The sequence below is a fragment of the Eubalaena glacialis genome, chromosome 11 (assembly GCF_028564815.1).
Source record: "Eubalaena glacialis isolate mEubGla1 chromosome 11, mEubGla1.1.hap2.+ XY, whole genome shotgun sequence".
Taxonomy (NCBI): domain Eukaryota; kingdom Metazoa; phylum Chordata; class Mammalia; order Artiodactyla; family Balaenidae; genus Eubalaena; species Eubalaena glacialis.
Genome location: NC_083726.1, coordinates 195,471 through 210,599, shown reverse-complemented (window position 1 = coordinate 210,599; position 15,129 = coordinate 195,471). Strand labels below are relative to the sequence as shown.

Here is a 15,129-nt window from a genome sequence, read left to right as displayed (position 1 = left end):
ACTGGACCACCAGGGAAGTCCCTCTTAAGCTTTTCATTTTTCAGTTTTAGCTATCGGCATTTTTATTTTGTTTGTGATTTCGGTGCTATGTGAGTAGAGTAAAAGATAGAAGGTTTGCATTTATTTATTTTCTAATCTATGAGAAAGTTGTCAGAAAGTATCCTCTGACTTTTTAGGATTCATCTGTCATGAGGACTGCTGAGAGTGTGTTGATATTTCAGTTTTCCCATGTAAGTCCCGTCGATTTTGTGTTTTGTACTAGGTGTACCATTAGTGGATCATAGACCATCAGACTTGATCAGAAGTCAAGGGTGTTGGATGGGTCACTTACGTGGATGTCCAAGTTAATCGGTGTGATGACAAGACTCGGGATAGAAAGGAAATCTGGGAAGTTTGGGTCACAGCTCTTTGTGAGTCCAGCCCGGATCAGCACTCCTCGGGCAGATGCCTCTGCCCAGCACTGATCGGCACCCGTCGGGGAAACAGCCCCTCCGGTCCCAGTCAGCACGTTTCAGGGGGAAATCTCCGTGGGCCCAATCAGCACCCTTGGTGGGACAGCTCCGACCAGCCCTGATCAGCACCCGGGCGTGGACAGCTCCTCCAGCCCTGGTCCACGCGCAGCCTAGTCTCAGTCTGAATCACCCAGAGCCAGGCTTGGGACCCCAGCTCTTCTGTTCTGATTCCTGGGGACGTCAGCGCAGCTCCTGGGGCTGCACCACCACTCCACCAGGCCCCGTCCCACCCCACACCCCAAAGTCAGTTAACCAGACTTCTGCGGACCGACTTCCCCATAGCAAGTTCCTCATTTAAGCTCTCACCATACGAACTGATCCCCCATCCCCACTAATCCGCCTCTCGACTGCCCCCACCCCGAAAAAACCAAACCGCAACCCGATTCTCCCCCAACCCGAGCCTCTTAGTCAAACCATCTTGTCTCCTCCAACCAGCTTCCCCGCCGTCCCCTTCGCCCTCCTCCCGGGTCCGCCCTCCTCCCCTCCCCCCGGATCCTCCCTCCTCCCAGGTCCTCCCCTCCTCCCCTCCCCCACGACTGGCGCTGCCGCGGTGTCCTGGCGTCGAGGTGTGCTGGCGGCGGGGTGTCGCAGGGCGTGTCACGAGGTGACTTGGGGCGGGCTGAGGGCGGGCGGGAGGGAGCGACGAAGGGCGTGCGGGGCTGTCGCTCCGGGCACCCCTCCCCCGCCGCAGTCGGCAGACCTTTCCCCGGAGAAGATGGCGGATCGGGCGGAGATGTTTTCTCTTTCCACCTTTCACTCGCTGTCGCCGCCAGGCTGCAGGTACGCACTTGGGCGCCCCGGGCCTCGACAGGGCCTTCCCTTCTTACAGCACCCCCCCGACCCAGTCCCCAGACTCCTCCGACCCGACCCTGCCACCCCACCCCCGTCACCTTTGGGGGCCCAAGCCCCAGACCCGTCTCTGGTCCTGAGGCCCGTGGCTCCTCATCCCCCGCCCTCGGTGCCGGGTCTCTCTATTTTTGCCCTCCCCTTATGCCCGTCCTCCAGCCCCAGTGACCGCCCCCAACCCCAAATTCCTGCTGAGATCCAGTGCTGCACCCAGCCTGAACAGCCGACCCCTCAAAGGTGGAGGTCCTCAGAGGTCGTGGGCGGAGCCTCTGAGGGGTAGGCTGCCTGGGCAGGATGCTGGGCACACGCTCTGTGCTTGGCAGTGTCCTTTTGGCCTTGTTGGGCCTCTGGTGGAAGCCCGGCCTGGTCTGTAGGGCTCTGAGAGGGAGAGAGTTGAAATCAAGCCTGGGGGCTGGGGAAGGGACTAGGGTGGGGAGAGGGCTGGACCTCTGGGTGCAGGCCTGCCTTCCGCAGGAGTGGGGGACAAACTGGCCAGATTCTGCTCCCAGAACGGGCTTGACCCCTCCCCCTCCTCCTGCTGCTGCAGCCTCAGCTCCCCTTCCCCCTTCTCTGCTCAGCCTGGCTCCCCTGAGGCCGAGCCTGTGACCCAGAGGGGCCTGGAGCTGAGGGTAGAGGGAGGAGAGGCTGCTGGCTCTTTGCGGAAGGAGGACTGGGAGGAGGGTTTGGGGGACAGGTGCCTCTTCTGGGCTGGTCATGGCTCAGATTGAGGGGGAAATCCGTTGGAGAGCAGAGTTTGAGGTCCAAGATAATGGCAGGATGCAGGTCTGGGAGTTGGGGGCTCTGGAGATCACGGGGCCTAGGAGCTGGGGGGGGGTCTCCCTTGGCCCCTCCTTAGGACCAGTTCCCAGCCAGGGAGTCCAGGGTTGGTGGCTCTCTCAGGAGCCCTGTCCTTGCTCTCCTCTCCAGGCCTCCACAGGACATAAGCCTGGAAGAATTTGATGATGAAGATCTGTCTGAGATCACCGATGACTGTGGTCTGGGCCTCAGCTACGACTCGGACCACTGCGAGAAGGTGGGGAAGGGGCTGGGGGCAGAGAACTCTTTCAAGGGAGAGTCTCGCTTAGGTTATGCTTAGCAGTCTTGTGGGGTTTTAGGGTGGGTCTAAGCTCAGCCTTGAAACAAGAAATCCTCTGATTGCCCCCTCTCCCTTGGCCTCTCGACCTGGGGTCTTCCTTGATATCAGACCTCTCTTTTTCTAACAGAGGTCCACTGAGGACCTTCCCCATCAGTCCTCGACCCCCACCAGCGGGCTAGCTTGGGGGAGGGGAGATGTGTCTATGCTTTGGTGCCTCTGTGCTCAGCTCACTTCCCAGAAAGATCTGACCCCTTCCAGCTGCCATCTCACCTCATCTCCTCCTTTGCCCTTTCCCCACCTCTCAAGCCTCCATCTGTCTGCCTCATGTCTCCACCCCTGAAGTCTCCCCCTGCCCATCTCCTCCTCCCCATCTCTTTACGTTTTTGTTTTCATTCAAGAACATTTCTGAGCAACTCCCATGTGGCAAGTTCTGGGGGCTTCCAGGTGCCTGGGAAGAGAGCAGGGCAGGTGTGGCTCTTGCCCTCAGGAGCTTATAACCTAGTAGGGGAGAAAGACACGTGAGAGGCAGTGGCTGCCTAAGTGTCAACGGCTGGATTCCCATGAGGGGACAGAAGGTGCGATGATGGGAACCACCCAAGACTGAGGCCACCAGGGAGATTTTCCAGTGGAAATGGCGCACAACCATGCCCTGAGGGAGGGCTAGAAGGAGCTGGCAGATGGGGGAGGCAGGAGGGAATGGAGGAGAGGAATTGCTGGCAAGGGATTAGTGGGTCAAAGGCCCTGAGGTTGGTGAAGCCTGGTGCTGGCTGTCTGTGCTTCATGCATTCATTTGATATTTACTGAGCTGCTACTGTGGGCCCGGTCCTGTTCTCAGTTGGGGGTGGGCTGTACCAGTGTCCAGTATGGACACGGCCCTGTCCTGGTGGGGCTTGCAGCTTGGTGGGGGAGACAGACCCAAAACTCTACAGTAACTATGAGTTGTGTTAAAGTGCTATGAAGGAAAAGTGCTGGTGTCAAATGTGACGGGGTTTGAGGGTGAGATGAGGCTGGCAGGTGGGTTGGGGCCACTTTGAGTATCTCTGTCACTCAGACTTAGGAGTTTGGGCTCTTACTTACCAAGAACTGTAGTGATCCTTATGTATCTTAAGCAGATTTTTTAGAAAGCTGCTCTGTTGGTGGAGAGCAGAGTGACCTGGAGGGAGGCTTCTGTCCCTTGACTTATAGCTTCCTGCTTTCCCCTTTCCTGGCACCTGGGACCCCAAGTCACTGTCCCACACTGGCCCAGCTCCGCCCTGCCCTTCTTTCCTGCAGGATGGCCTTTCCCTGGGGCGTTCGGAGCAGCCGCACCCCATCTGCTCCTTCCAGGATGACTTCCAGGAGTTTGAGATGATCGATGACAATGAAGAGGAGGAGGAGGAGGAGGAGGAGGAGGAGGAGGAAGAGGAAGAGGAGGAGGAGGAGGAAGAGGAGGAGGAGGGGGAGGAAGCAGAAGGGGAGGGCAAGGAGGGAGGAGGCCCTGCTCGGGAGCCCCTGATCCCCTCCCCCTCCCTGGAGGAGCCCCACAAGCACCGGCCCACCACGCTCCACCTGACAACGCTGGGAGCCCAGGTGAGCGAGCACCCAGCCCCACAGCTAACCCTGGTTCCCAGCATCTGGGACTCTGGTCCCCGTGGCGGCCTGTCCCCCCACCTACCCCCGAGAGCTGGGACCCCCCCCTCAGCGGTGCTCTCCTCCCCCCGCCCCTCCCCTCCCCCCCCAGGACTCCCTGAACAACAATGGAGGGTTTGCTCCAGGGCCTCCAGCCTCCAGGCAGGAAACAGTGCTGTGCCCACCCGCCCAGGAGCCCCTCCGAGGTGAGCTGGGCGGTGGTGGGAGGGGGTACACCGGAGGCGAGGGAGGGAGGAGTGGGGGAGGTGGGCTGGCTGACCCAACCCCCTGCTCCGCAGAGCCGCCCGCCCCGCTCCCGCCCACGGACAGAAGCCCCTGCGGGGCGCAGTCACCTGTGCACCCAGGTTGCGACTCCGAAGGAAACCAGCCCGCAGGGCCCCTGGCGCCAGGTGAGGCCTCGCCCGCCTCGGATCCGGGCATCGAGGCCGACCTGGGGAGCGGCTCCAGCGGAGGCCGCGGGGGTCGGCGCAGCAGCCAGGAGCTGTCGTCGCCGGGCTCCGACTCCGAGGACGCGGGCGGCGCGCGCCTGGGGCGCATGATTTCGTCCATCTCAGAGACAGAGCTGGAGCGGAGCAGCGACGACGGCGGCGGCAGCAGCAGCGGCCGCTCCTCGCACCTCACCAACTCCATCGAGGAGGCCTCGTCGCCGGCCTCGGAGCCCGAGCCCGAGCCGCCGAGCGAGCCCCCGCGCCGCCCCGCCTTCCTGCCCGTGGGCCCCGACGACACCAACAGCGAGTACGAGTCAGGGTCCGAGTCTGAGCCGGACCTCAGCGAGGACGCCGACTCGCCCTGGCTGCTCAGCAACCTCGTGAGCCGCATGATCTCCGAGGGCTCCTCGCCCATCCGCTGCCCTGGCCAGTGCCTGTCTCCCGCGCCGCGTCCTGCCGGCGAGGGTGTGTCGCCCGCCGGCGAGGCCCCCGGGGCGGCGGCGGGGCCGGGCGTGGAGCTGGTGGACATGGAGACGCTGTGTGGGCCGCCGCCCCCCGAGCCCTCCGCCCCTCGGCCCGGCCCCGCGCAGCCCGGGCCCTGCCTCTTCCTCAGCAACCCCACGCGCGACACCATCACGCCCCTGTGGGCCGCTCCGGGCCGCCCTGCCCGCCCGGGCCGCGCCTGCTCTGCCGCCTGCTCGGAAGAGGACGACGAGGATGAAGAGGAGGAGGACGAAGCTGAGCCCAAGGCAGGGCCCCCCGGGGGCCGGGGCACGGGCCCCGCGGCGCTGGACGCCTCGCTGGTGTACGACGCGGTCAAGTACACGCTGGTGGTGGACGAACACACGCAGCTGGAGCTGGTGAGCCTGCAGCGCTGCGCGGGCCTGGGTGACGACAGCGAGGACAGCGGTGGCGAGGCCAGCGAGGAGGAGGCGGGAGCCGCGCTGCTGGGCCGTGATCAGGGCCCCGGGGATGCCTCCCCGGGCAGCCCTGACCTCACCTTCTCCAGGAAGTTCCTCAATGTCTTTGTCAACAGCACCTCTCGATCCTCCAGTGAGTGGGAGGTGGGGAAAGGGGGTGGTCCCGGGGGGAGCAGGCTGGCTCCTTGGCCCCAGGGCCCATGCAGATCCCCGGAGTGCCCAGGGCAGCCTGAGGGTCTGCAGGTGGTCAGGACTGGGCATTGCCCTCTTACCCAGCACCTGGGCCTGGGGCTTCCCCCAGGCGCCCATAGGGTGGGGAGCTGCATGGGGAAGGCTGCTCTGTCTCCATCCAGCCCCCGGTGAGCTACTTCTCCCTCCCTCCGTGACTGAGGACAGCCCACACCAGACGGTTGAGGGGAGGGGAGCTTGGCGGGGCCTTCAAGTACTTCTCTTCCTGCCCCTCCCCTGAGCCTTTGTCTCTCCTGTTTCTGTCTCTCAGGCACCGAGTCTTTCGGCCTTTTTTCCTGCCTGGTCAATGGGGAGGAGAGGGAGCAAACCCATCGGGCTGTGTTCAGGTACAGCCTCTCCCCCTCGCTGTTAGTGACCCTCCACCTGAGTCTACAGACACCATGGGACACTGGTGGACACAGCCCAGCCATTCCTGCCCCTGCCCCAGTGACTTCCTACTTCTGACCTGGCCTCAGGTTCATTCCCCGCCATCCCGACGAGCTTGAGCTGGATGTGGACGACCCGGTCCTGGTGGAGGCCGAGGAGGATGACTTCTGGTTCCGTGGCTTCAACATGCGCACGGGGGAGCGTGGCGTCTTCCCTGCCTTCTATGCCCACGCGGTGCCTGGCCCGGCCAAGGACCTGCTGGGTGAGGCCCCTTCCCCAAGGGGCGTCTTGTCACCCCAGACCCTCTCTTGCTCACCTGACCTAGGCCCCTTGTGATCTCCCAGGGAGCAAGCGGGGTCCCTGCTGGGTGGAGCGCTTTGACGTGCAGTTCCTGGGCTCCGTGGAGGTGCCCTGTCACCAGGGCAATGGCATCCTGTGTGCAGCCATGCAGAAGGTCAGTCTGGAGGTGGGGGCCCCTGAGCCCTGCAGGCTGGCACAGCCCTTGGAGGCCCCAGGCCTCCGCCCTCTTCCACAGAGGGTTCCAGGATGCTTGGGGGCCTCAGGGCCCGGGCCCCCCCAGCCCCGATTCAGAGGCCTGGCAGACAGGCCTCGGGCAGCGCTCGGCAGCTGTTCCCCGTCACCTTCCCGCTGGCCCCTCCCCCCCTTCAGCCCATCCTATTCGTGTCTGAAAATCAAGACCAGCTCTCACAGACCCTTCCCTGGAAGTCATTTGCTCACTCGTTATTCACTCAGTGGACACTCGGTGAGGGCCGGCCCGTCCGCTGGGCCTGCGGGCGAGCGGGAGAGCAGTAGGGCAGCAGCGCGGCTCTGCGCCTGAGAGCCCGCATCCAGCTCACAAGACAGGCAGCGAGGAGGCCGGGGTTGGTGGGGCCGTAGTCCTGGGGAGGAACGGAAAGAAGACGGGGCAGGCTGTCCTGAGGCTGAGGGGCGGCCAAGGCCACACTCACATCTTCCCGAATCACTGCCAGGAGTCTTCAAACCTAATCGAAAATGTCCCACCAGGAGGGACAGATACCCTCGTAGGCCCTTGAGACCCTTTTCTCCCCTAACTTCTTCTGCAGATCGCCACTGCCCGGAAACTGACCGTCCACCTGCGTCCTCCTGCCTCCTGTGACCTTGAGATTTCTCTTCGGGGGGTCAAGCTGAGTCTAAGTGGAGGACCCGAGGTGGGGTGTGGGGGCCTGAGGCACAGGGGACGGTGGGAGGGGGGAGGCAAGGGGGTCAGACCGAGGCGCGTCCAGCAGGGGTGGCAGGAGTGGCCCTGGGCTACTCCATCTAACTTGGCCCTCTTCTGCCACCTCTGCTCCAGTTCCAGCACTGCAGCCACTTCTTCCAGATGAAGAACATCTCGTTCTGCGGCTGCCACCCCCGCAACAGCTGGTACGAGACTCCCCCATCCCATAGTCCCCTCAAACCCTGAGGGCTGCCCATTCACCATCCCACCCTCTCACCCACACCCACTTGGCTCCAGGAGTTGAGTCCCCACATGGCACCCACTCTGTTCTGGGCCCAGGACACCTGGATCAGACAGGCTCCCATCTGGTCTGGGTGCGGAGACAGACACACAGACAAGCGAGTGCTCGAAGCAAGCACTCGTGGGGCTCTGGTGGACGTCTGCATGGGGCTCCAGTGAGCAGACCTGCAGGGAGGCGGGCGAATTCTTCTGAGACTTAGAGGGGCGACTGAAGACCACTCTACAAACCTTGAAAGGCAAGTGGGTGACAGGGTGGATCTTCTTGGCAGGGAGCCAGCTGAGCCAGGGCTGTGGGCAAGGGGCACTAGGGGCTCTTTGGGGGCAGCTGGGTAAGGCTGGAGGGACACTAAGAGCACCTGTGTCCTTCTGACTATGCCAAGGAGCTTATACTTAATCCCATTGGCAATGGGGTCATGGGGTGACACAGTCAGGTTGACGGGCTGGCTCTGGCTGCAGAGTGGAAGGACCCAAGTGCTGCTGGCACGAGACCAGGTGGCTGCTGAGGTTATCCAGGTGCTGAGACCTAGTGGCATTTAGGAGGTGGGCAGGCAGGACCTGAGTTGATTGGATGTAGAGGCTGACCTGGAGAGAGAATCAAGGGTGACCTGGGTGTTGAGCAGTTAGTAACCCACACACCAAGAGAAGAGGCATGGGGTGAATGGGCCTGACAGGCTGGCAATGCAGTATTCAGTCCAGAGGCAGTGAGGTTGAAGTGACCGTTGCGACGTGGTCTGGAATGTGGAAGGGAGACCTGGGGGGAGGTACGTTCGGAGCAGGTGGGTGACTTCGGCCGTGGGGCAAACGAGATAGCCAGGCAGAGAGAGAAGAGACGGGAGTGAAAGAGGAGAAGCGTAACCAGCGGGTGGAGGGCTACAGCCTTCCTGCCCAGCCGGACTCCTGCACACGGGATGCTGCTGCCCTGGATGAAGCGACAGGAGGAGACAGCCTGCGATGCAGACGGAGCCCAGCAGAGGCTCAGAAGGGCCCAGTGGTGTTGGAGGAAGCAGGTCCTCAGGGGAGGCAGGATGTGGGGAGGACACACTGCTGCTGGGGCTGAGGCTTGCGACAGATACTGAGGCCAGCATGTGTGTCACCTGGACACTTGTGGTAAGAGTGAGGGGCGCTCTGTCTGCTGGCTGGGCAATGCTGTCCACCCTCAGCCGGGTCAGAGCCCAGTTTGGCTGCTTCTCCCTTGAGAGGGAGACGGTTTGATGGGATCACCGTTTAGATGCTGCTCTGAGGGGTGGAGGGCTGGGGTAGAGGGCCAGGGCTCGGAACAGGCGGCGGGGCAGATCTGGCACCATGAGGGCCAGTGTGCACGGTGGCCCACAGGGACAGTGGGCTGAGGGTGGCACACCCGAGAGAGGAAGGACAGCAGAGGGAGACTGTGGCGCCACAGGCTCAGGCGTCCAGGGCAGACGCTGACCCAGATGCAGCTCCGTGGCCAGGAGGGGACCGAGGAGGCGCTGTCCTGGCCCAGACTTTCCCGGTATATGTTACTCCAGAACTCAGCCCAGTCCCCACCGTGAGGGGGCACAAGGAGACAATGTCAGCATCTCACTGTGAAGCGGGCTGGATTAGGCATGTGCTGGGCACACTGTGTCCGGATAAGGTAGGCATGTGGCGTGTGAGATCACAGGCGGCTGAGAGCACGCCTAGGGCGCCACAGACTGGCTGTGTGTGTGTGGGCGGACTGGCTGTGTTTCCGACCCCCTCTGTGCCTTAGTGCCCTCATCTGGAGGCCTACCTCCCAGGGCTGTCGTGAGGTTATGGGAGTTAATAACATAAAGAGCTCGCTTTGGATGTTGCCTGGCACTCCCTATGAATGCGACTGTCTGAACGTGGCATTTGAGACAAGGCAGTGACGTGTTCGTGGTCAACATGAGCACGTTGTCCCAGCGATGATGCTGTCGTGTGGATTCCCATCTGGTGGAACCACAAAACCCTAATCCCACCTGATGTAGATTGGATTGGCCACAGTTGGGGGGTGGGTCTCAACCCTCCTGCTACAGGATTCTGACAGTTCCTCCCTCTGGACAATAATTTTTATTAATGTCTTGATGAGAAGAAGGGCAGATTCAGGAAAGGCATACATGGAAGAGAGCTGGGGTGACAGAGCCAGGGTACAAGCTTCTTCAGGAAGACTGTTTTACACATCAGGGATCATGTCAAGCCCCACATCAGAGCCCGGAAAACAGCTGTGGGTTTGCAGGACCAGAGGTGGGACTGGGCAGGCTCAGGGTGTCAGGTGACATGACAAGGAAGAGTCAGCTGAGATGCGGTGCCCAGAAGACAGGGGGAGGCCTTGCTCTGTGGTCCAGGGGCAGGCTTTGGGTGGGGGGGGCCACAGAGGCAGGTGGCACTGTCTCGGGAGAAGGAAGATGCAGCGGGACACCCTTGTTGTGGACAGATTAGCATAGACCGCTAACTCCTCACAGATGCCCAGCGCTGTGCTTGGACGGGGACCCAGAAAGGGGCCTCGAATCTTGAAATCGTATGACCCGCACATTCCCCAGCCCCACACGCCCTCCCTGAGCCCTCTGTTCCTGCCTCTTCTCCCCGATCCCTGGGGGCTGAGGGGTGGACCCGTGCCCTGACGTCCCCGTGTGCTCACCGCCGCTCTCCCCGCAGCTATTTTGGCTTCATCACCAAACACCCGCTGCTGAGCCGTTTTGCCTGCCACGTTTTCGTCTCCCAGGAGTCGATGAGGCCCGTGGCCCAGAGTGTGGGGTGAGTGGGTCTGGAGGGTGGGTTGCAGGATTAGGGTTGGGCCAGTGTGGAGTGATGGCTGGGACTGGGGTGGGGATGCAGAACCGGTGCAGCGGTGCCCAGGGCGTGAGCAAGCTGGGAGGAGGGATGGAGATGAGGTTTGGGGAGACAGGGGAGGGGCAGGGAGGGAAGGCCAGATGACCGTGGTGGTGGTGGAGGGTTGGGAAGGTGGTGGGCAGAGCGCTTGGGGCAGGAGCGTGGTGTGGGGGGTTCCTGAGCGTGGGAACGGCACGGGCACACTGACCACGGGGGTGGGGGTGGGAAGGCCGCATTGAGGCCAGAAGGAAAAGGGTCCGGGCCCGGAGGGCTGAGCAGTGAAGCTGGGGGGGACACGGGCAGGCCCAGGTGGGCGGGCCTGGGGAGCCTGGGGCTGAGGACGCTCTCTCCGCCAGCCGCGCCTTCCTGGAATACTACCAGCACCACCTGGAGTACGCCTGCCCCACAGAGGACATCTACCTGGAGTAGCCCCGCCGCGCTCCCGCTCCGGGGGCGGCTGGGGCTGGGGCGTCTCCCGCGGCCTCCTCGGCTTTGGCAAGGACGGGACTGGGGGCACATGGGACCTGACATCCGGCGAGTCTCGGGCTGTGCTGGGAACTCTCCTCCTTGCTCCCCAGGGGCTGCTGAAGAGTGGAGTCTGCACCTTCGCTACCCCTGACCTGTTCTGTCTGTGTCGCCCTGGTCTGCCCTTGGCCTCCCTCCTCTCTCCTCCTGTCTGTCTCTGCTCCTCTGTGCCTGCACACTCTTGCCCTCTGCTCTTTACTTTGGGGTCAGCATTGGGAGGCGCGTGTGGAGGAAGCTCCCAGGTGACCCCTCTTGCTCCTCCCATGTGATTTATAAAGGAATTTTAATTTTTATAGTGAATATCAAGGGATCATCCCATCCTCACCATAGGGACAAAGAGAGGGGACCCCCCCATACTGCCCCACGAGGAGCTCAGGGGTAAGCAGGGAGGGGTTCCCCAGTAGGGCCCTGGGGGAGACTAGGAGTCGTGGTCACCCCAGGCCCCAGACGCTGCTAGGAGGAGGGGGCCCTGGCCCAGGCCCCGGCCACACCAGCATCCGCTATGCCGCTGCAAGCACTCCCCGCAGTCCACCTCAATAAACTCTCTGCTTGGTGTGACCTTGGCTGTTTCTGGGGTGGGGGGAGCAGCTAAGGGGCCAGGGGCCCAGGCACTGTCCATGGCAGTGGGGACCAAGACCCCAGGGTGATGGAATCAGGAGAAGTCTCAGCCCTTCAGGGCTCTCTGAAACCACGCCGGTGTTGCTGTGCGGCGCGCGGGAGGTGCTGTCCAGATACACTTGCTTGGTCAGCGAGGAAGCTGAGGCCAGAGAGGAAGGTCACGCGACGTGTGCCCTTTCCGCCTGCGCTGGAGTGCCGGGCTGGGAAGTGTGTGTGTGCTTGTGGGTGTGTATGGGAGACAGAGGGCAGGCGTCAGTCTGCTTAGATCCTAAGATCAGTGTTTTAAAAAGTCTCCACAGAAAGCCAGAAGAAAAGAGGTGACTGTCTGTCACATGCCCGAGGTGATTATAGATGGTACCTCCTGGAGAAAGGGCTTCCCCGGCCCCCTGGCCCCGGTGAGCCCCAGCTCTCAGGTGCTGAGGTCAGCATGGCGGTCAGTGCCTTTCTGAGGGTGGGCCTGACCCCCGCCCTAACCCCCCGAGCCCAGGATGAGAGCACACCAGGAAGACAGCGGGTGAAGATTGAGAAATGAGAGTGAGGAAGGCCAGAATAGACAAATTCACTACATGAAGGTTGAAAACTACTGTCTACAGAAATCACACACCTCTACTCAAATTAAGGGCAACCAGCAAACAGAGAACATAGTCACGGGTTAGGAATCAGTAAATGACCACCCTTCAGCCTTTGGGTAGCCCCGGCGCAGGCCAGGGCCCCCGACCCTGCAAGAAGACCAACCCAGCAGAACATCTACGAGAAAACTTTCCTACTAATTACAGCTGAACGAGGCAGAGAACCCCTGGACGCGCACCTCTGCCCCTGAGCGTGGGGGCGTGGCTCTCAGGTCCCTGTGGCTGCACCCTGCCTGCTGTTCCCTTCACCCTCTGTCACGTGGGAATTCGACCCCCCATCTCAGGGAAGGCTCCATTTGCCCGGCCCCCACTCCGCCCTTGTTGGGCTCAGTCCCTCCCTCCAACTCATCTCCTCACGTCTCTGTATCCATACCTTTCCCTTCCTGCGGTGGCCCTTTGGGACAGCAGCCGGACACGCTTGGGCGTCCTTCACCTGGAACAGCTTCCTGTCTGTAGGGCCCTTCCCACACCTGCCTTCCACCTCTGGTCTCCTTTCCTGCACCTGCCCGGGCACCTTCCTTCCCCTCCCCAGCTGTTCCTTCTCGGGGCTGGCTCACGGTCTGCTCCGGCTCAGCTGCGCTCCAGACCCCGCCCTGGCTCTGTCCTGGGTCCCCTCACTGGTTTCCTCTCTCCCGCGGCCTCGGTGCCTTCCCTGTGCCGAGGGCCCCAGAGTCCTGCCACCGGCAGACCGCGTGGTTCAGCTCTGTGCTGCGCCTTAACTCGCCAACCCCAGCGCCCCGCAGGAGCGCTGCTTCTGCCAGTCACGGCCAGGCGCCTGGTGGAGTTCGGTAAACGCGGGACCCTAACCGGGGCCCTGAGGTGCAGAGACACGGAACTCCTGGTGGGAGCCACGGACACTTCGAACTGACGTGAGCCTCTTCCCCATGTGCCCCGTTCTGTATTCTGTGCTTTATGTCTCTTGCAGTTGCCCGAGCAGGAGGCCTGGAGGCACCCTAGACTGCCCCTGCTGTCAGCGTCACCCCCACCGCCCCAAGCCCGCCCCTTCGCCTCCCCGCCTCCGCCTGGATCTTTGTGTGTCAAGCAGACTCCTCTGGGCTCCCACCTCCACCTGTGTCTGCAACCCACCAGCTCCTGCAACCAGACCCGGTTGTTTAAACAGAAACCTGAGCAGGCCACTCGCCCTCTTGACTCCGCTGTGGCTCCCTGTGCAACCTCAGCCTGCCCTGTCGCTGCCCCTCTCCAGCCCCTCTTCCCTCCACCCCGGTATTTCCACCCTTGACACTGAGCTTCCTGTGGGCCTGCACTGCCCTTCTCTGCATGCGGCTGGGTGACCTATCCTCCTGGACGCAGGGGGGCCCTGGGCAGAGGCTGCCACCTGTGAGTCTGCTAATGCCCTCGTCCTCCCAGAGCCTGGCACACGCGCTGGGGGCCCTCAGAGCCCTGAGTGGTGAGTGAGTAAGCCTCCAATGCCAGGACTCTGCCTTCTGGAAATCCAGCCAAGGAGAGCATCCTAAATGAAAAGCTTTGTATTGTACATGTTCTTGTTTAAAATGTTGAAAACATAAAAAACAGTCTAAATATTGACCAGTAAGGTTAACTGAATTAAGGTATATATACCTAATTGGAATAGTGGGCTGGTACGAAAAAAGTGTGCTTACAAACATTTAATAATAATACAGAAATATTTGTTATGCTATTAAGGAAAAATAAATATGCAGATTCTACACTAGAAACTACACTGAAAAAGACTGAAAGAAAACACAAAGACTGCAGTCATTGTCGTCGGAGGTGGGGCTGACAGTTTCTCTTCCTTTTTTCTCTGCAATGAACATGTCTTAATTGTTTCAAGCATTATATATTGCTATTAGGGACCCCCGAATGCAAATAGAAACACCCACAGAAAACTAAAAATAAAAAAGTAAAGATATATTCATTAAATCCAAACATAGGGACTTCCCTGGTGGTCCAGTGGTAAAGAATCCACCTTACAATGCAGGGGACGTGGGTTTGATCCCTGGTCAGGGAACTAAGATCCCACATACCGCAGGGCAACTAAGCCCGCGAGCCACAACTACTGAGCTCGGGCTCCTCAACTAGGGAGCCTGCGTGCCGCAAACCACAGAACCCACACGCCCTGGAGCCTGCACGCCACAACTAGAGGGAGAAAAACCCGCACGCCACAACTAGAGAGAAGCCTGCACACGACAATGAAAGAGCCCACATGCCTCAGCGAAGATCCCGTGTGCCGCAACTAAGACCTGATGCAGCCAAAAATAAATAAATACATCTAAAAAAAGAACAAAAAACCCCCAAACATAAAAAGTTATTTTGGCCACGATGGAAATACCCATCTCATAGGATTCGGTGGGTTCAGCTGTCAGGCCAAGAACAGGGCTCCAGTGAGTGTATCTTTTCAACTTAAAGACGATTGCTAATATTTTGGTGTATTTTTTTTTCCAGTTTCCTTCCTATGTATGAGTTTTATTTTATTTTGTTTGAGGCCAGAAAGAGATTGGGAGAGTCAAGGAATAATTTAGGGCAAAAAGATTAAGGCAAAGTAGCTAAGATCATTATAAAATAAAGAATGGTGGTCTCAGCTCAGATTCTAGTTATGAAACTGCTGACCAAGAAATTCATGATTTAAAATGTTTGAGTGGCAAGAAAAGGAGAAAAACATAATCATGGATTCAAAAATATAATCAATAAGGTAAAAAAAAAATACATGTACACCCTGGATTTTATATTCTGCATGTCAAGAGCACCCTTCTTTCTGGATGTCACTGGGAATGTTTCAACAGTGGTTCGCGTGATAGGTGGGATGCAGAGCATCCAGCTCTGAGAGAAATGCCCAGGAAGACAGTCTAATAAATCAGGGCATTTCTTGTGCCGCAGGAGGCCTGGAGGCTGGTGTGGCTTCTAGAAGGTGACATCGAGAACAGCAGGCTCCTTCCCTTGGTCCTGTGTCCTAAGTGTGTGGTCTTTGTCCTCATGACTGCCTGAGGGCTGCTGTATCTCTGGGCATTGTGCTCAGTCCCATGCAAGAGGACATA

The 15,129-nt window shown here is 60.1% G+C and overlaps 1 protein-coding gene across 1 annotated transcript; it reads left to right on the top strand.

Moving 5' to 3' along the window:
• The first annotated feature begins 1,210 nt into the window (after positions 1–1,210).
• MAPK8IP2 (mitogen-activated protein kinase 8 interacting protein 2) lies at positions 1,211–11,419 on the top strand. The gene is made up of 12 exons (XM_061204652.1): positions 1,211–1,292; positions 2,286–2,391; positions 3,727–4,023; positions 4,175–4,268; positions 4,362–5,564; positions 5,931–6,006; positions 6,136–6,308; positions 6,391–6,500; positions 7,129–7,233; positions 7,377–7,447; positions 10,173–10,271; positions 10,703–11,419. Exons 1-12 carry the CDS (start codon positions 1,228–1,230, stop codon positions 10,773–10,775), a joined length of 2,472 nt encoding a protein of 823 aa, XP_061060635.1. The 5' UTR covers positions 1,211–1,227; the 3' UTR covers positions 10,776–11,419.
• Positions 11,420–15,129: the final 3,710 nt, after the last annotated feature.